General features: G+C 31.6%; 1 protein-coding gene across 3 annotated transcripts in view; it reads left to right on the top strand.

Annotated features, from left to right (window-relative positions):
• The first annotated feature begins 557 nt into the window (after positions 1–557).
• LOC140449680 (uncharacterized) overlaps positions 558–21,117 on the top strand; it is a 37,947-nt gene continuing 17,387 nt past the window's right edge. For 2 of the 3 annotated variants that reach the window (XM_072542957.1, XM_072542956.1), the window contains exons 1-9: positions 559–748; positions 813–856; positions 916–1,009; positions 5,179–5,358; positions 8,615–8,794; positions 11,539–11,833; positions 15,656–15,921; positions 16,231–16,408; positions 16,495–16,657. In XM_072542957.1, coding sequence (XP_072399058.1) covers positions 747–748; positions 813–856; positions 916–1,009; positions 5,179–5,358; positions 8,615–8,794; positions 11,539–11,833; positions 15,656–15,921; positions 16,231–16,408; positions 16,495–16,657 — 1,402 coding nt within the window. In that variant the 5' untranslated portion in view covers positions 559–746. Of the gene's footprint in view, positions 749–812; positions 857–915; positions 1,010–5,178; positions 5,359–8,614; positions 8,795–11,538; positions 11,834–15,655; positions 15,922–16,230; positions 16,409–16,494; positions 16,658–21,117 lie in introns of all 3 variants that reach the window. The other variant, XM_072542958.1, reaches the window with a different exon arrangement.

The raw sequence follows: 21,117 nt of genomic DNA, 5'->3' as shown, positions 1-21,117 counted from the left end.
AAAGTAGAAGTGTTAAAGCCATCAGCATTGTTAAATCATCTTAACATTAGTGCCTTTAATGTGCCCTCATATCTGTTGTTCATCGATTTAAGTATAATGCAATACTAGTAATAAACAAATTAGTAATTTAAATTAATTAATAAGGGATATATACCTACATAATTAAAAATAATAATTTTTTAAGTATACTATGCTCTAAAATAAATTTGAAGGTTCAGCCAAATATTCAGATCGATTTTTAGTCTTTAGTACTAAAGTAGAAAAGATATTTTCCTATTATATGATTTCCTATTATATTTAATACTCATAGTATTAAAAAAACATTATAAGAATTAACCCCTTAAAAACCGTCAACTTCTACAGCTATGCTAAATTTATGTCTACCTATGGTCTTGCCCTTTACAAGTTCACAGTTACTGACAATGCTGTTACTGTCACTGGAAATAAAAACAAATTTTTACTCCACTTACCCCAAACAAATACTATTAGATTAGAGATCAGTGTATTATCCCCTTAAGACTGTTTTTGTTGTGAGTAGTTCGTATGTATCGTAGGTAAATTGGCTGATACAGTTTCCCTCTCTGTCTAATTTAAAAGTTTTTTTATATTCTTGTATTCTCATTTCTTACCTGCTTTTTGTGCATTTTTGTGTTCACGTTTTTACATGGAATCTTTTTGTTATTCAGTAGCAATTTACCGAATATCATTTACAAGTCGACTTCTTTTACAAAACATTTTTTAACAAAATGTAAGTTTGTTTACCTTTTCTTTAATTTAATTTTGATTTGTTCAATAATCCTTTTTTGTTACAGGGAAATGACCGAATATGAGAAAAGTGTTATTTTAAAACAAATAGGTGGGTCCTCTCTAAATTTACTTTCTTGAAATTGATTATCTGATTATGAAATGTTTTAGTTAAAGAAAAAGAAATTGCAAATAGTACCTTTACCTTTACTGAAGAATACACTGATGAATTTGATGCATTTGCTAAATATTATGCTGCCATTAAGTAAGTTTTATATAGAATTACATTGTTTGATGTATTTAAGTTGTTTTTATTGATTTGAAAGTGTACTAATTCTCAATATTATATAGTCTGTATCTTTCGTGCTTGCTTATTTTGGGTTTCTTTGTGGTCATAATATGCTCTTCACCATTTCCCTCCATTTATACTGATATGTTTTAAGACCATTGTGTGGCTAATAACATTAAATAAATACAGAGAAATTTTATCTGAATATTTGGATATCTCAAGTTGATGACAATATTATAACAGCACTTTATTAGCCAGTAATAACAGAACATATTCAATATCAAAAGTAATATTTTTAGGTTTCCTTAGTGATTTATGACTTGGAAAGGGTTTGTGATAAAAACATTAATATTAGATGATTATTTATTGATCATAAATGATACTTTAATTAGCATGTATCTTTTTATAAATTGTATTATGCTTCTGTTCAAAATTTTTGTGTTTAAAGCAAATTAATACAAGTTACATATCTCACTATCTACTTAAATTCAGGTTGTAATTCTGTATGACCTCATAAGTAAAATACTATTCAAATATCAAAATTTTTATACAATATTGGATTTTCCATTCAGAACATATTTTTTTACTTTTTGTGCAATTTATAGGTTATGTATTTAATTTTACTAACTATTTTCAACTACTTCATTTCAGATAATGTCTAGCTTAAAATATAATAATTCACAATAAAACTAAACTTTTAAGGTTACTAATATAAAGCAAAACATTAAAATGTACACAAGTATGAAAAAATAAAAAATATACAAATTTTATCCTAGTGCAACTGTTTGAATTTTGAATATTTTGTTTAATTCCCTGTAAGATATGTAAACATATTGAGTTGATATTAATTCCCATTTAAAAATCCAAGTAATCAAGAAATTAGTTTTAAAACATTAGTTATTATGGTGAAAAGAAATATAAAATAGATCATTATTCATTGTTGTATGAAATGTATCCATCCTATGATACATTGTTAAAGTATATTCGTTTACCAAATTTCCATCAGTAAACATGAGCACGGGTTGATATTCGCCGTCTCATTCGTCAAGAGGCTATAAAATATAATTTATTACCATAAGCGAGACAGATTCTCATGTTACAGATCCCAACTTGTGATTATTTTAAATTCTAATTGTATCGTGTTGATTTTTAAGTTATTATATTGTGTTATATTTATGTTATAGTTATTGTTAAGTTATTTACTGGTCGTGTTATTTTTTAGAGTTTAGTTTAATTGTGATATAATGATTAAATTTCAAGAAATTCTTACACTAACAGTTTCAAAAGTAAATATTTTTAAAAATCATATGATACGTAGGTCATACATCAGTACGACCCTGTTTGGTTTACACGTGGTTCTATTGACGACTGGGAATTTGTAGCATCAATAGGGTTTAGAATGTTTTGCTAGTTGTCAAGTACGGAAAGTATGATATTTTGGCTTATTCCATGATTTATACCATACTTTGGTTATAAAACATTATTTTGGAACCAAAACAAAAAAATGATAAATATTTGTCAAGTGATTACAGTTAATTAGTGGGTCTAGTTTATGGTGAATCTGTTAATATACTACATATAAAGGTTGCAAGTTTTTATTTCTCCAATATTTGTTAGTTAGATCTTGAATGTGAAGGCAACATATTTAGTGGAAAAGATTTTAATTTACAATAAATACTTTTGTAAGGAAACTCTTGCTCACATATTGTCTTCGAAATTCTAAAGGGAATATAGTTGTCTAAACTTGGCCTACGAGGCTAATAAGAGCTTTTGTACCCAAATTCACAAAGCTGTATTTTGAAATACATAATTGCTCACATAACAATATAATACAAATCCATAGTTAAGCTCTAAAAAACAAAATGCTGCCCTAGTAAGTCTTTGCAGCCATTTTTTTTAATCAGTCCTTTGTAACATCTACGGATTATAATGAATATGTGGATTCCAGGATTGTAAAACCTGTGTTGTTTTTGATTGATAGATGAAATCCATGTTTTAAGTTTTTTAAATTCATTTCCTATGCATTAATCACATTTGCATAGTTCTTGTGCTCAGTGTAGATGCAAAACTCATCTGTATATTGGACATGTTTAAAGGGAGATAGTGCGGAATGCTCAGCTCATGTAATTCAGCTGTCTACAAGTGTTGGTTGAATATCCACATAGATCCGCAGAGCTTATGGACAGATGCATGTTATCTTTACCACCTAGAAAATTAAAATTTCAGTCAATAATCGGCGACTCTAGTGGTTATTTCGGGAAACAACTAGATATGTATTTGCTCTCACACTACAACACTTAAAGAAAGATGTGGAATCACTTCCCCTACAACTCCCACCACAACCAATTCATGGCAATACCTACTGAATCAGAACAGTTTGAATTTAACTCTTGATTGAATATCCAAATTATCCGAACATTCAGATATTATTCAATAAATGATTCAAATTGTTGATATTTAATATGTAATTTTTTCTAAGTTTCTAGGTATTTTCGTAAAAAAGAAGAGACATTATGTTAGAGTGTATTGTAATATATTTTTTTGATAGCCTTTATAAAAACTTTTAAAAACATTCTATTTTTTTCTGAAAGACCAAAAACTACAATAGAAAAATCTTTTAATGGTAATTATATTTGAAAAATAAATTCTTAAAACTGCAATTTCTGATTAGGAAATAGACCAGGCACTCTGTCACAGTATAGGGTTCAATGTTTACTAGATGTTGAAAAACCTTTCTTTGAAAAGCTCTATAGTGTGTTTCCTGTTGAATCTCAGATGGTAGACTATTGTAAAATTTCTTCTCTCTGTTAGAGACAATCTGTGAAGTGTAAAATTCAAATTAAGGCTTCTTGTATTATATTCATATTTTGGAAGCAGGTGATTCAGGAATTTGCCTATAACTGTTGACAACAGTTCTGTTTTTAAATAATTTTAATATTTTATTTTATATTTTTATTTTTATTTTATTTTATTTTATATTTTATTTAATATTTTAATTTTAATAAGCCGTTTTATTTCTTCTTTATTGCAAACAGTGTTAGCAACTTTCTACAATTTCCTACTATGATAAGGAGTATTACCCATCACAACAACAGTTTTTTCTGGCAAATTAGGAATTAAGTTGTGTTTGAACCAATTTTCAAAGAGTATATCATACATTTCGTCATGATAAACTTGTGTGTTATTCTTTGCCAGAAAAGTCCGTTTTCCTCCATTAACAAAGCCATTTTCACTCCCTGCATGTAGGAGGACAAAACGAGGACGACGAGCTGCAGAAGCTGTTAAGCCTGTAGTCAAACAACGAACAAATGCGTCTCTATGCGATTTAATGACGTGTCAACCCATTCTCTTGATACGCTGTGGCCTACGTTTAGCAATGACCCATCCAAATAGACGATATTGTAGCCTTCTTCGTGGTATTGACGAATGAATCGTAGGTAACGACGACGCCATGAAATTATCTCCTGTTTCTCAATTAAAATCGACTTTCTACAGCGTTTTTCAAACTTAAACTGGATATCGCACAACAAACGATATAGTTTGCTTCTTGAAAAATTGGACAAATGCTCCGCAACATTTACTGTAGCCAAAACAGAGTTGATAGTCGGTGGTTTATTTTTCCGAAAGAATTGCTGCACTATTCTACAAATACCGCTCTTTTCTGTTTCATCATATTTATTTTCAGGAGATAATAAAATTTTACTGATTTCATGCTTTTTCTTCACTAAATTTATCCAAGCCCATAAAAAATGACACAACAGACACTATAGAAATAATCGCAATTTTCAAAGTTCTGTGTTCTGTTTTTCTAATATGTTTTCTGTTTCTAATAAGTAATTATGGATCTATTAAAATCCCATAAGAGCGGCAACGTTGTCAAGAAAATTCTCAGTTGGTTTGCATTGCCATATCATTTGTACACTGCATCGCATATCTGAAATAAACCATAGATATAAGTGGTATATGAGATCACTCATTATATTATGTAGAATTTTTAACTAGAAATCTAAAAGAGGGGGCAATAGTATCATCAAAGGTACCTATGTAAGTGATTTTGTAACTTTATATTCATATCTACATTCACATAATGGATTTTTCACTTTTCCCTACAAATACTTCATTTAAAATAACTATTTATATTTCAGGTCAAATGGATTCATCTCAAAGATATTACAGGAAATTGATCTCATGAGGGACCCTTGTCAGCTATTTGAAAACGTTTCTAAAAAGTCACAGTATCAACAATTAGATTTACCTTACCAGGATCTAGCCATATCTAAAAGAAATCAGAATATTTGTTATGCAACGGAAATGGTAGAATTAGAGTAAGTGAAATTTGTAGTGTAGGAAATCATTTTGCATAATAAAGAGCTGTCTTGATTCTTAAAAATATTTTGAGAATATTAGTCTTATTAATTATTAAACATTTTTTAGAGTTATTCTAATGACATAAAAGGAAGGTTTTGCTATTATTATTATTATTATATTATTCATATACAATGTTGATGGAACCTGGTTAACAAGAAGTTATTGTTATATGAACACATTCTTAAATGACCCTAAATGACGTATCGTGGCTTAGTTACCAATGTAAAACGCTCTCTCTCACTCCCATTTAAAAAACATAACATTCAATCCAGTGTATAATTGTAATGTTCAATTTTTCTCCTTCCATCGCTATATTTATCTCTATATGAATAATTAATGTTTACTTGGCTTGCTTAATTGTTGCTGTAATCATATTTTAATGATGATAATACTTACGATACGACGCTTACAGGGCAGCTAAAAGGAACTAGAGGAAAGAAAATCTGCTGGCGATGAAAATTTATGCATTAGATACCGCAGTGGTGTTTCTACAGTTTGTGAAGTTACAAAAAAACTAGTATCCTTCCCATTCTCAGTTTTTTATCAAAATGTTGGAGGCATTCGTACAAAGATTTCTGAGATCCTGAAAAGTATTTCCTGCTGCTTGTACAATATAATTATTTTAGTGGAGAGTAACTTGAATGATAACATAACTGATTGTGAAATTAAATGTGATGGTTTTAGTATCTACATAATGTGATAGATCCCAGAGAACCAGTGCAAAGTTGAGTGGCGGTGGTGTACTAGTGTTTGTTAACAACAAGCTAAAATCACAAACCATTAGTATTCGTGAAGATCGAGTTGAGCAAATATACATCTTATGTCAACTTAATGAAGTCAACCTCCACAATCACCTCGCAAAGTATACAACTGGCATTTTCAAACTGTGGAAAATGTTATTCTGCAATACTCAGCACAGGATATCTATGTTTTTGGTAATTACAATGTTCCATATGCATCATGGGAGAATGATGAGTTTGGTGTAATGGTGCATTGTCCTGTAGGTGATCCAGCTGTGAATATTGTCCAAGTCATTGGTTTTTTAAAACTGTATTAACATAATAATATTCCCAATAATCTTAATGTATTTTTGGATTTAGTTTTTTTCTAATGTTAGGGGCTAAATGTCTTAAAAGCAAGTGATCCCCTTGTAGATCCTAGCATCTATCATGTGGGTTATGAATGTTGCCTAAACCTCGATGTGAAAGAAACAAATAGAAATAAGTTGGTTTATGATTTTCGGAATGATGATTTCATTGTGCTTAACAACTTCGTTGCTTCCATAAACTGGCGGATATGTATGGTTAATGATGTTGAAGTTGCTACAAAATTATTCTATGAAGTTCTCTCTATAGGAATTGCTTACTTTGTGCCATTGAAGAAATATAGAACTTCAACTTTTCCCAAGTGGTTGTCTGCTGATCTTAGAAGACTGACTGTGTAGAAAAAGTATGCTCACTTAATAATAATTGTACTGATGATGACTATATTAGATTTTTTCACCTAAGAGCTGAATGTAAACAATTGTCTGAAATTTGCTCCAACAACTATATTGAAGGTATAGATACTGGCCTAAGAAATGATCCAAAATCATTTTGAAAGTACATCAATGATAAGCGATCTAGTCATAACCTACCTAACTCCTTATTTTATCAAGTCCAATCTGCAACAAATGCTCAAGGCAGAGCTAATTTATTTATAAACTTTTTCCAAACTGTGTATTCACCAAATAACAACAACCTTTACATACCTATCCATCCATTAAATAGCAACTTTACTACAAATATTTGTCCTAAGATTACCATGACCGATATTTTTAATGGCATAAATAAGCTGCCCAATAAATAAGCTTACTGGTTCAAATGAAGTGTCTAATTTTTTATTAAAAAAGCGTGTCTATACTCTTGTAATACCTTGTAATATTGTTTCATAATATTAAACAATATGAACAATTTGTCATATTGTTTCATAGATCTCTGGAAACGTCTGTGTTTCGGTGGAAAGAAAGTTATGTTGTTCCTATATTTAAAAATGGTCAGAAAGACAATATTGAAATTTATCGTAGCATTTGTATACAATCTGCAATCCCTAAGCTCTTCGACAGTCTTCTAGCAAAGCAACTTTCTTAATTATGTAAAGGCTTCATATCTCGAATCACAACATAGTTTTTGTAGCAAAAAATCCACTACAACAAACTTGGTTTGCTATCAATCTGATATATTATCTCATATGGAAGACCATAAACAGGTAGATGCAGTATACACCGATTTTTCCAAAGCATTTGATCATGAAGATCACCAAATACTTTTGGGCAAATTAATTAATGTAGGTTTTCATGTCAGGTTTGTTGAATGGATAAAAACTCACATCTGGGAGAAGCCAAAGAGTCAATGGAGTTCAACATCTGGAGTTCCTCAATGAGGTGACACTTCTTTTTAATATCTTCGTTAACGACATCACTTCCTGATTCCTAAATAGCAAATGTCTAATGTTGGCAGATGACTTGAAATTTTAGAAAGTTATAGATAAAAGATCAAGCCTTGCTACAAAATGACTCAGGCTGATTACAAAATTGGTACAATGAGAACAAACTCCCTGAAATGTAAAACGATGTTGTTTTATAAGTTTTTTTCGTAAAGTCAATAGAATTGGAACAAGCTATACTATTAATAATCAGCCATTGAATTATGTTTCTTCTATTCGGGATTTGGGTGTTATTTTCGATGAGAAGCTTACTTTCTGTGACCACATAAACTCTATTTCAATAAAGGCATCTAAACTTCTTGGTTTCGTTACTAGGAATTGCAAGTATTTCTCTATTAATTCAACAAGATTAGTGTATTGTTGCTTAGTTAGAACTATTTTGGAATACTGTTCAGTTATTTGGTCACCCTATTTTCAGAACAAATATTAAATGTGCTCGATTTTGATATTTTTAATATAACTTTAACTTGCTTTGTGGTATGTATATTGGGATTGTTGAATTTTGTTCTTGTTATGTTGGGTTTTCTTGTTGGTTTTCTTTGTTTGGTTTTTAATGAAGTAAGATTTTTAGTGTCATTTTTTAAACTTTTTAGTATTGATTTTATATTATAAGTATTTTCAAGTTTTGAATCCTAACTGTGATATTGTATATTGTAATTTAAACTGTTAATGGGGTTATCCCGTGTATTAAATAAAATAAATAGATAATACTGTTTTAAATTATTTTAGGACAACAGCAGAAACGGGCAGACACCTAATAGCAGCTAAAGATTTATGTACAAATACAGTATTAATAAACGAAATACCTACAGTGTTGCAAGTTACCCCACTTTGTAAATGTCTAGGGAATGAATCGACATCTCTTTATAGGTGTCACAATTGTGGTATTGGCTGTGGAACCTTTTATACGTAAGTATTAACTTTTGTATTATGTATTTACATATTTTGTTTTTTGGCAATAGAAACGAGTTTTAAATAATCGAGAATGACAATTTTCAAAATTTTTTCTTAGCCAAGATACAGCTCTCTAAAAAAGTGTACACTTCCCGTCATATAAAACTGGTACACTTTTTTTTCCCCAATGTAAACCTGTGTTCAGACTGGACACAATGGTTCGTGAATCAATTCGTTGTTGCCATCACAGATAAAGGAATTTCAGTAAATTTAAATAAAACGTAAAACGTAAAAAATATCGTTCAAAAATGTATAAAGTTTTTAGATAGGTATTATTTTTATTATTAACAACAAAAAACCGTATCTAATACATTTAATAACCACAGAGAGGATTGAGTTAATGTCCAAAACGTTGAACGATATTTAAACTTAGGGTATTGGCACAGAGAACATTGGAATGCATCTACTGTAATTTTATACTTCAATTACTTACAGAACACAAACTGTTGACTGTATGTTATGTCAATAAGTTTAGTAACAGGCAAACTACCTAAATTAATTTATTATTTATTACATAAACGATAAATGTGAAAAACTAACATTATACTTTATCCTACGTAGATTATAAACTATAAAATATCCGGGGCGAAAAGTGCTTTTCAAAACGTGACAGTATTACATTACAATCCAATATCTCACTGTAATATTCCTTATGGAGGTTGAATCTACACCATAATTGTAATCCGTTTTTATCTATAAATATACTATTACTTTTTTACATTATTATGTATAAAATGTAAACAAAAAACATTTACCTACCCATTGAGATGCATATTTTTTTCAAAATTAAATGATTTACCGTGTATAAATGATAATGAGAATAAAATTAAGCGGAGTAAGATATCATCATCTGTCTTAAAAAATCCTCTTATAACTGAAAAATGTTGGTTTAGTATCTACAGATGTTATCAATGCGTGAAAACTTCCCGAACATATCCGAACGATTAAACATAAAAAATATTGCTTGCCATCAGTCAGATTTGACAAGTTTGTCAAAGTGAATTTTTAAAGATGCCACGTCAGTTAAGTCAGTTTGATAAAACGAGAATAATTTCAAAAATAGAAGATGGTTGGTCTATTCGACAACTGGCTCAAGAGTTAAATAGAAGCAAAACCACAATCCACAACATTAAAAAAAATGGGAAAACGAGCAGACTTTGGATAGAAGGAGAGTGAGTGGGCGATCAGTTATTACTACAGCCCAACAAGATTAAACATTAACTAATTATTTAAGAGCGTATCCCTTCCATACGGCAAGGCAAGCAAAAGTTAATACAAACTTTAATGCTTCTAACTACAGCATTAAGGAGAATTAGAAGAACAGATTTAAAAAATTGTGCAGCCGCCCGAAAATACAAATTTAGCGAGGAACATAAACAAAGTAGACTCCTATTTGCTTTAAATTACGTTTTAAATGATCCAGTCAATTCTTGGGACCGTGTAATTTCTACTGATGAAAAAGTATTCCAGTCTCATTATAATGACCATATTAGGGTTTATAGACCGCCTCGAAATAGGTTTAACGAAAACTATATTTTATCAAGTGATAAGTCCGGATGGTTCTCTGTAAATGTTTGAGCTTGGATGTATAGAGGAGGTTTAGGAGGTTTAGGAATGTGTTGGAGAATTAAAGGACGATTCAATACTGAAACCTATTTACATATACTAGATAATGTGATGTTGCCATCGGTTAGGGAAATTTTCCCCAACAATAATTTTATTTTCCAGTATGACAACTGTTCAATCCACACAGCCCACCGTGTACGGGATTACCTTATGGAAAATAGCATTGAAGCTCTTCCATGGCCCTCTAAAAGTCCAGATATTAATCGAATAGTGAACGTTTGGGAACTTATGATCAACGAAATATAAAAATTAAATGTAGTTCCCCCAAAGCAGGGATCATTTATAGACCATCATTGAAGAAACCTGGAAAAGCTTGGCCGAAGATGAAAATGTGTCACTAAATTTAATAAAATCAGTTCACAGAAGATTACAAGAAGTGATTAATAATAATGGAGCTATCACAAAATACTAACTTTTCGAATTGTAATACATATATTTAAATTCCACACTTGTTCACTGCAAAAATTATTCATTTTTTATTAATTTCAAATTAAATTTTAAATTTTTCCAGTGGGTTTTATTTACTGTAGTATTCCACAACTCAATACAGATTTGTGCTACACTTTACGAGAAACCAATCACACCTCTCGATTTGAAATTAAACATAATAATTTAAAGTCATGTCTAGATTTATTATCTATAATTATTTTAGAATTGAAATATTTTCATAATTTATAATAAAACACGAATCAATGTATGGGTACTGAGATAATGGAAAATTTCAAAATTAATAGAATTTTTTAAGATTTATGTTTAAATAAATGTTTAAATATAAATGTGACTGACTGATCGAAAATGCTTGATATTGTTTTAGAATATACTAAAAACTTGCGACCTGTCGCACAGCCCTGCTTTTAGCTGGTTTTATTTAATATTTTCGTTGAACTGGCAACGTTGCCTTCGAAATTAGAATGACACATGTGAAAAGCTCAACTTACACAACTTGAAAAACACGATTTTCGGTTATAAGAGTTGTACCAGTTTTTTATGACGCGTACCAAACTACCCGACATTCCTCTACCCATTTATATCGTATTCGATTTTTATTCTAACGAATATTTCACTTGTTTTAGCTGTGTTACCTGTAATTTATGTATATTCTGTTCGAGAACGTGTTACGAAATAGCCTATGAAGAATATCACGTCTACGAATGTGACGGAGTTCAAAGACATTTTTGGCCGATATGGGACGACACGGACTACAGCTACCTCTCTCTGAGAATGATGCTCTATGGTGCTAGTCGAGATTTCGATGCTAGTAGTGGAAGTAGCTTCTACGGGAATTCAAGCAATAATTATCCGTATATTTATGATTTAGAAACTCATTTTAGGGATATGTCTACTGAACAACTCAATAAAATATTATATGTAAGTATATAATAAATTATAGCCAGGTATTTGAAGAGTTTTTTCTTTAATATATATCTATAGTAAGCAAATATATACGTTTTCAGCAGACATTTCGGCGTTGTTTTTTAATTATTAATAATTTAGTGCGAAAATGTAATTTTTTTCAAATTTTCAAAAAAGATCTACGAGCCCCTTCCCATATTGGTTTGTCCAACGTTAGATTGATAAGAAAATTAAATTTTAGAGAACAAAAATAAAAGCGCAGCGTAAATTTTAGAAGTTTTAATGATTCGAACAACATTTTTGAATTTCCTATTTATAGAAAATATTTTACAACGTAATGAAAACTATTGATTAAACAGAATAATAATATATTTAAAAAAACGCATATAATATGTAATATTAACAAAAAAAATGTGAAAGTTTACCACTGAGTTACATCCCCTTTATTTTTAATGACATCTACAATTCTTCGAAGCATCATTTTTACCAAGTTCTGACAAAATTCTGATGTAAACGAATACCATATTTTCTTGCAATTTTTCCTTCAATTCGTTGACGGACCTGGCAGGATGTTTTCTCAAAGCTTTTTTCATTTTGGCGCCACAAAGTCTCTGTCGGGGACGAGTCGGGACTGTTAGAAACCCATTCCAAAAGTGGTATGCCATAGTCTCTTTTTTGAGGTACGTGCGCCGTCCTGTTGGAAGACAAAATCTTCCGCTGCTGTTAAACGGTGTTCCATAATCGGTAAAAGAGATTCTTCTAAAATATTCAAATATTTGTCCGTGTTTACAATCCCATCTATAAAATGTAACTTTCCCACACTTTTGACATGCTGCCCCAGATCATGACAGATGCAGGAAATATGACTTTTCTCTTCAGACAGTCGGGATGTAAAGCTTCATTTTTCCTGCGAATGACGCTGAATTTTCCTACTGTCTTCAACACACACTTCAAATCTGGACTCATCACTTCATTATATTGAACCCCATTGCGACTGAGTCCAATCTTTATGCTCTTTTGATCATCTTAGTCTATTTTTCTTTTGTTGTAAAGTTAAAAGTGGCTATTCTTAGCCTAAAATAAAATGATATTTATTCAAAACAATTCGTACTATTTTTTTTAAACTATAAAACTTACTTTGTAAGTACCAAATCCTAATTTGTGAGCCTCTCGGTGACATAGTAGTCTAGAAAAAACGTGTCTTCCAATAACGTCACTCCATAAAACGCTTAACTCCATATAGTTTGTTCGTCGATTTTTCGCTATAATGCGTCTTAATGCCCTTCGATCAGCTTCGGTTATTTTACTTTTTCGTACATTTCTAGGTTTTCTGACGACGGAACCTGTAGTTTTGTATCATCTGACTATATTTCTTACACTATAGCGTGGCAATTGCAACATATTCGCGATTTCCGAATTGGATTTTCCAGAATTAAAAAATCTAATAATGATTGAACAAATTTTCTCATCGATAACTTTACCTCGACCCATTGTACCATCCATAAATGGCAAAATGCTTTACAGTACTACAAAATAGATGCTAGAGTACTACATAATTGTTTTGATGCCATTTTTCTATAGCTTCCTCTAGATTTAACTTAATTATGAAAAAATCAACTTATGTTGACATAAGTGAATGCATAGTCATTGTTTAGCGAATTTTTTTTATTGTTGAAAATAAATAAAAAACCATAAGGGTAATGTTTTTAATAAATGTAAATGACTTGATTTGCACTTCGCGTGTGCCGCTGGTAAATAATCAAACTCCGTGTGAAAAACTGACTTACTTATTTTGAATTACACAATACATGAATATATGAACGCTAATAAGTATTATGTCCGCTCGCTCTGAATGCTGTATCACCGATCTCGTCTCGTATTTGAGTGTTGTCGTCTTGGGGTGCTTTTAGGGACTCCCATTATCTTCACATATGGCATAATATCTGCATACGCATAGACTGCTGTGTTGCCGAATATTATTATAGAAATGCCTACAGAAAAAGAATTCATGAATTAAACTTAAAATAGATAGTGGCGTGAACATTAAATATTAATAAAAATGCCATATTAATTAATATCGGAACTTATAAAAACATGCAGAGTATAATTTGTTTGCGGTAATCAACTTAAACTGCAAATTCCATTGGTGGGCCAACTGATATGGGAAGGCTCGTACGTATACTTAAATATAAATATTTTATCTGTTAAGAAATTAAAAAACTTTAAAATGGAGTATTTTAAATGTTTTTACATTAATTAAATATTTATTTCCCTGAAATATTTATCTTATGACCAGAATATTATACTATGCTAAAAGTAATATTCAATTTATATCTAGGTTCTGATTTTAAAATTCTACTTTAATAGTAGGTCACTTGTTACAATATGCAATACATGGTTTGTCGTTCTGCTCCAAAGTGGTATAATAGGAGGACAAATAGGCATCTGACGCCATTCACCATGAGCGAAGGTAACTCCATACTCTAACATACTGGTCCATATTTTGTGGGGTACTTCAAAACCGTATAGATGTTTTTATATCAAATAGAGCGTGTTGCTAAGGGTTCGCCAATCATATAACTGTATTTCAGAACCTCTTTAGTTGGTAGCTGGAAAAATTTTGGTAGATTTCTATACTTTAATAATTTAACATGTCTTTGATGGACATGGGAGACTGTTGAGATATGATGAAGTACAGTTTGTTCTTCTTTCTGGAAGCTATTTGTTTTATACTGGTTTTACCTGTATAGTACAGTTTCATTCATGATACCAATTCCAGAATTCTGTAACCCTGCAGCAGCTTGACGTTGCCAGCAGTTGTTTTAAAATGTCCTGTACCTCTCCAGTGAGTTTCTGAGAGTCCCAGTACCGAAAGATTGAGGTCTGCCATTTCTTTTTCCAGTATATGTAACTTTCCAGGGTTTTGGATCAGTCTCTGGACTTTCCATGTACCAATTCGCTGACATTTTCTTAAATTCAGTGAATATTTTGGATTCAGTCGCACAATTTCTGCCAGGTAGCAGAAGAATATTTCACACTATCCGACCCGGAACCGAGATAAAGCCGAGCGTAAGTCGAGTCGCTACACATCGAGTCGCTTGGTAGTCTTCAAATAGTATTTACGCCTACGGAAAATTCATTCCGGAGTTTCAGGTTCTATGTCACATCTGTAGACTCTAGCCTAGAATTAAGTCTCCATGAAACCACAATACTCTGCTGTCGAGAAGAATACATTTTTGCATAAAAACGACGCGGCAACGGTCTGTGGCAGTTTTCAGGTAACTTTTGGAAAAAGCTGTGTACAGGAAAATTTGGTTTGTGTATAATTTATATATACAACGTTTTGCTTTACCAAAATATAATGAATAAAAACTACATGGAGTATTATACATTTTTGGAGTGTAACAGTTTTTTAATTCTATTTATCATATTTTTGATATTAGGCAAGAACTTCTCTTTATTTGCCAAAATTGTGATTGACTTTTTTAGTTATATAAATCATTTGATTATTTTTTCTTTATTTATATCAATACTTTCTCTAAATATTCCAGATCTTCCTCCAAATATTCAGATTTATATATGTGTAGTATGGTTTGTGTAACATCCTATGTTCAAGGTTTTCTTTGTGGTTTCGTCAGAATTTTGTGTATTAAATGACAAGACTGACAGTATACAACATTTTATTTTGATTATTCGTAACAGCAGTGGAAGTCTTCTTCAGTCAGCTACTTTAGGATCTCTACCTTCTACTGATTTTTCTTTCATAGCTTCAAAAGCCTCAAATATTACATTTATAACTTTAACCTTTATTTCTAATATAAGACTTATCCTTTTCAGAGTTCCGTTAAAAATTTGTTATATTTGATAAATAAATCCAATTTTTTTGCCAAATTCAAACACAAAGGAGACATGGATAAATTTTCATTGTACGTTGGAGGACTAATGGTGAAACACTACTGCCACGCTCAAATAAATAATGTATTACTGACGTTTCCTAACTTGAATATAGCGTCAGGACTGCACACGATGAGCGGTACCGGAAAAGCCATATGTCCCACGATAGCGCTAATTAACCATGCGTGTAATCCGAATGCCACGATAATGTAAGTAGAATTCTTTATCTATTATATAAAAATGAATCCCTATTTCCCTATGACACGCAATAGTTTGAGAACAACTTTACCAATTTCATTCATCTTTTTTTAAGTAAATGTTCTAATATCCTGCCGAAGGTTCCTATTAAAAAATTTCTTATTTAAATTTTGTTTAAAAATTTTTCCTTTGACAGGTACCACGATTCGACAATAATGTCCTACTGAGTATTTTTTATGTCCAAATTAAAGTGGCGCAATCAATAGGATTACAAAACAGAGAATTTAATGTATAAGATAATTGAATAATTACTTTTTTAGAGTTTACGCTCACTATATCGTTGTTAAAACCATCAAGCCAATCAAACAAGGTGAAGAAATAACTTTATGTTATTCAGAAGTTAACGGATTTTTACCGCTAGAAGATCGGCGGCTAGTAACGCAGCATTTTCTGTTTTTTACTTGTAGATGTTCGATATGTGAGTTAGAAGAAGCTGCGGTAAGTTTTCTCATTGACTATTTTTATGTTATGGGATTTTTTAAATATGATTGAAAGGAAATGTTTTAAAAAGATCAATATTTTAGAATGAACACCCGTTCAAGTGCCCTTCTTGCGAAAATACTTCAATTAAAGAGATAGAGATGGCCGTTCGTAAATGTTCTGGATTTTGTTCAAAATGTCAGAGATCGGTGACTATGAATCATATATCTAGGGAAATGAAGAATGTTTCTAAATACAGAAAACTATGTAAGTATTGTTTTTATATTTGTAGATTTACCTTTATGTTTCTTTATCTTTAAAGAAATTGATTTTAAATATTTTATGGTGATTTAAGTACCCAACAAACTTTATAAAATCGGAGCGCTAACATTTACATCTTACCCTCTGTTTTTTTGAGATGAGGTTGTTGGGTGTTTATTGATGATATTGTTGTCAAACGATCATATTGCAACACATGGTTTAACCCAGCGGTTCCCAATCTTTTTTAGCCACGGCACACTTGGGTAAATAATCCTTATAATGAGTATAATCATAATGTATTGTTATGTGATTTTTTAAATATGTTGCTTTCTTTAAAAATATAATTTAAAACATAATTCATTGAGTTAATGCTGTGCTCATTATGGAAACTAATTAGGAAAATTAAGAAGACAAAATTTTAATGCACTTACAAACATATATTTTGTGTTAAAAGGGACGAGTTAATATTAAAAAATAATGGAGAATAAAACATAATGTCCGTCTAATTAAAAATAGTGACACCATATTCTAACGCGATATTTTTGCCTCTTCTTCTCATTGCGTCGTCTCCTTTCGAAGGTTGGCGATCCAAATGGCAATTATAGTTTTGGAAACTGCTGCGCGAATGATCTGTGCGGATGAGCGGTCGAACCATCACCTCAGGTCTTTCAGCCACGAGTTCTGGCGTCTTCCTACTGATCTTTTGCCCTGTACTTTTCCTTCCAGTATAACTTGAAGTAATTCATATTTTTCGCCTCTCAACACATGACCCAAGTATTACATTTTCCTCTCTTTGAATATTCTTAGTAATTCTTTTTGTTTACACATGCGACGAAGTACCTCAACATTAGTAACTCTTTGTACCCATGGAATTCTCAACATTCGTCTGTATATATACATCTATTTCAGAGTCCATTGTCCTACTTTCACAGCCATACAGTAAGACAGAAAAAACGTAACATCTGATCATTCGGATTCTAAGCCTCTAGACTAAGGCCTGATCTTGTAAAAAATGTTTTCATGCTCATGAATGTTTTCCTTGCTTGTTCGATTCTTGATAGGATTTCTTTTTTTGGATTACACTGACTATTGATATTTGTTCCCAAATATTTTATGGAATTTACCTGTTCTCTTATTTGACCCTTGGCATACACCTGTACGTTTATTGGTGTCTTTGAAAATACTAAAGTTTTAGTTTTGGAAACGTTTAGATGTAAACCGAACATTTCGCTGTGTTGAACTACCGCATTTATTATATTTTGTAGTTCTTGTGCGTTGCTTGCTATTAAGACGGTATCATCAGCATATCTGATGTTGTCTATGCTGATTCCGTTAATCTTAATTCCGCCTTGGACCTCGTCTAATGCTTCTCTGAATATAGACTCCGAATACAAATTAAAGAGTAGCGGTGATAAGATGCAACCCTGTCTCACTCCTCGTCGGATTTGTATGTCTTCGGATGTTATGTGCTCTATTACAATTGTTGCCGTTTGGTGCCAGTATAGTTCTGAGATAATTCGAAAGTCTTGTTCGTCAACTCCAGTTGTTCTCAGAATTTCGATCATCTTTTGATGGTTAACGCAGTCAAATGCTTTTCGATAGTCAATAAAACATGCATATACATCTACATTCATGTCTCTGCATCGTTGCGTTAACACATTTAAAGCAAAAAGAGCCTCTCTTGTTCCCAATCCGTTTCGAAATCCGAATTGAGTGTCACTCATCTGGAACTCGCACTTCTTGTAAATTCGCGTGGATAATTCTGAGAAAAGTTTTAAGAACATGAGACATCAAGCTTAATATTCGATAATCATCGCATTGTGAGGAATTCGATTTTTTTGGTAATGCTACGAATGTTGATTTTAGCCAGTCTGTTGGTATTTTACCTGTGTCATATATATTATTGAATAGTGCTGTTATTAAATCTAGGCTTTTACTTTCGTTATCTACAATTAGTTTAAGTATTTCGACATTGATATTGTCTGGACCGGTGGCTTTTCCATCTTTCTGAGATTTTACTGCGTGAATCACTTCTTTGGTTATCTCTGGGCCTTTTTCATTTATTCGATTATCTGTGGATGGTGGAGAACAAGGTCTATCGTCGTCAAAAAGAATTTGTATGTATTCTTTCCATCTCTCTAGTTTGTCTTCTGTACCCATATTTTTGCTTGGTGACTCTTTATTATTAAATCCTTTCTAGGACATATTAAAGACAAATACACCTTCAAGTCGTCCTTTAAAGATTTTAGCTGTGAACGATTTTTGTTCTTGATGGCGTTTATCGAAAGCAAATTCACAGATATAAGAAGTTTAAAATGGTATTATTGCCTCTGCTTCTAGTTTACTGTATTTAAGTATACTGTACATTTGTTTTTGCGAGTTTAGGTCCAAGAAATTTTAACATTGTAAAAATAATATCTTGACATAACTTTAATTCTGTTGTATGGAGTTCAAGGTCAACAATGGTGTTGAAAAACATTGATGTTTAGGCTCGATGTTGTATTGCCATTGATGGTACGGTTCCGATGTTTAATCGATGGTAACCATCGATGTTTTTCCAACGATGCTCATCTCTAGATGTGAGTGTCTTCAAACGCTATCGCCACAAGCGGTAATATGTTGAACTAACGCAGGTCTGCGTACGATACTGCTGCTACCGTATTCTGTTGGTCGAGTGAGCAGACAAGCGCAGAACAGAAGTTTTATTCAATGAAAAATAGTCGGTAAAAGTTATTATCACGGCGAATTAAAAAAGTAAAAATTAATAAAAAGACAGTAAATTTCGCGGCACACTGGTTGAGTACTTTGGTTTAACCCTTTAATGGGCGAAACAGAAGGTACTTTCAAATATTGTATTTTTTGTAATAACTGAGTCCTGCGGTATCTAATTTACCAAAATTTAGTAATCACAGCATCACTCCAAAAAAAAAAAATACCTAAGCACGTTTTTGTCGCTACAGATAAAGAGAAATCAATATTTTAGAAAGAGAAATATCTTTTGGTAAGAGTAAGAACGATATATGTTGACAAGCCCCGCCCCAATATGTCCGCCGCCAGTAATTCGCCATTGTTAAATGAATTTTCAAATTATTTTTGAGTTTTGAAGTTTAACTATTATCCGCTAGACGGTGCCATTAATTCGATGTTATGATTTAATATATCTGCAAACGTCTTTGTTATTTCCTTCCCTGTTTTCGTATTTAAGGACGAGTCCATACGTGACATTTGACATAAAACTTGACGTAATACGTGATATTTGACATAAATCGTTTTATGTCAAATGTCACGTTTTATGTCTAATATCACGTATATACAAAACGTAAGCTCATGCGTTAGAATTGAAGGAGAAAACTCTGCGTTCTTTGACATTAATAATGGTCTAATCACATATTACGTCACGTTTTATGCCAAATGTCACGTTTTATGTCAAATGTCACGTTTTATGTCAAATGTCCGGTATTATGTCACGTGTGGACTCATCCATTAAAGATGAAAACAGGAGACGTTTGCAGATATAATTAGTCATAATGGCGAATTACCGGTGCCGACTAGCGGATAATAGTTAATCCTCAAAAATAATTTGTAAATTAATTTAAAAATGCGAATTATTGGCGGCGGCTATATTAGGGCGAGGCTTGTGACGTTAACATATATCGTTCTCACTCTTACTTACCTAAAAGGTACTTCTCTCTATACTCTATTTGTATCATTTCTAGTATACCTCATTTTTGTGGAAAAAACAAGAAATATATTATTATTATCATATTGTTTACAGCAAATTAAACATTTAATATACCAAACATGAATTAAACATATTTTAGTAATTAAATAAGGTACGAACTTGAAGTAAATCAATTGAAACGGTCTTTAAAATACAAGTTTTTATAAGTATCAAGCTGAAAATCTTAATTTTTAACCAGAATAATGAGGAAAATTCTCATATTACTCATAGGAATAATGCTACATCACATCATGCCATGTGCGTCGCCATGATTATGTTCAGGAGGGTCCATCTGCTTTTCAGGGGGATGCATCTGCATCTATACATACTATTAACCAATATAAAATATAGAACTATGCATGTATAGCTATGTACTTTCTTTCCGGTCAGGGAAAAGCAAATGCATCCCCTTGCACCTCGCTGCCGGCGCCCATGCATCCTGCGTAAATATGTGAACGTTTTTTATATCTGTTTAGTATTACAATGGTAGGATATTCTCCTAGTTTCATTTATAGGTATAGATTTTCCCATATCACGTAACCTTTTTGCGTAAAAAAGAGTAGATCGAACTTCCGCTTTTCGACTATTTGACTAAATTTTAAATGTGACATTGACTTTTCCCCTTGAACAGGCTTGTCTGATGTAATAAAGGGTGTTTTTTTAGAGGTATATAACTTTGAAATGGAATAAAACGAAGATGATTTTTATAAATTGACATGAAATTGACTTTATTAGAAAGATAATC

The sequence above is a fragment of the Diabrotica undecimpunctata genome, chromosome 9 (assembly GCF_040954645.1).
Source record: "Diabrotica undecimpunctata isolate CICGRU chromosome 9, icDiaUnde3, whole genome shotgun sequence".
Taxonomy (NCBI): Eukaryota; Metazoa; Arthropoda; class Insecta; order Coleoptera; family Chrysomelidae; genus Diabrotica; species Diabrotica undecimpunctata.
This window is presented reverse-complemented; position numbering and strand designations above follow the sequence as displayed.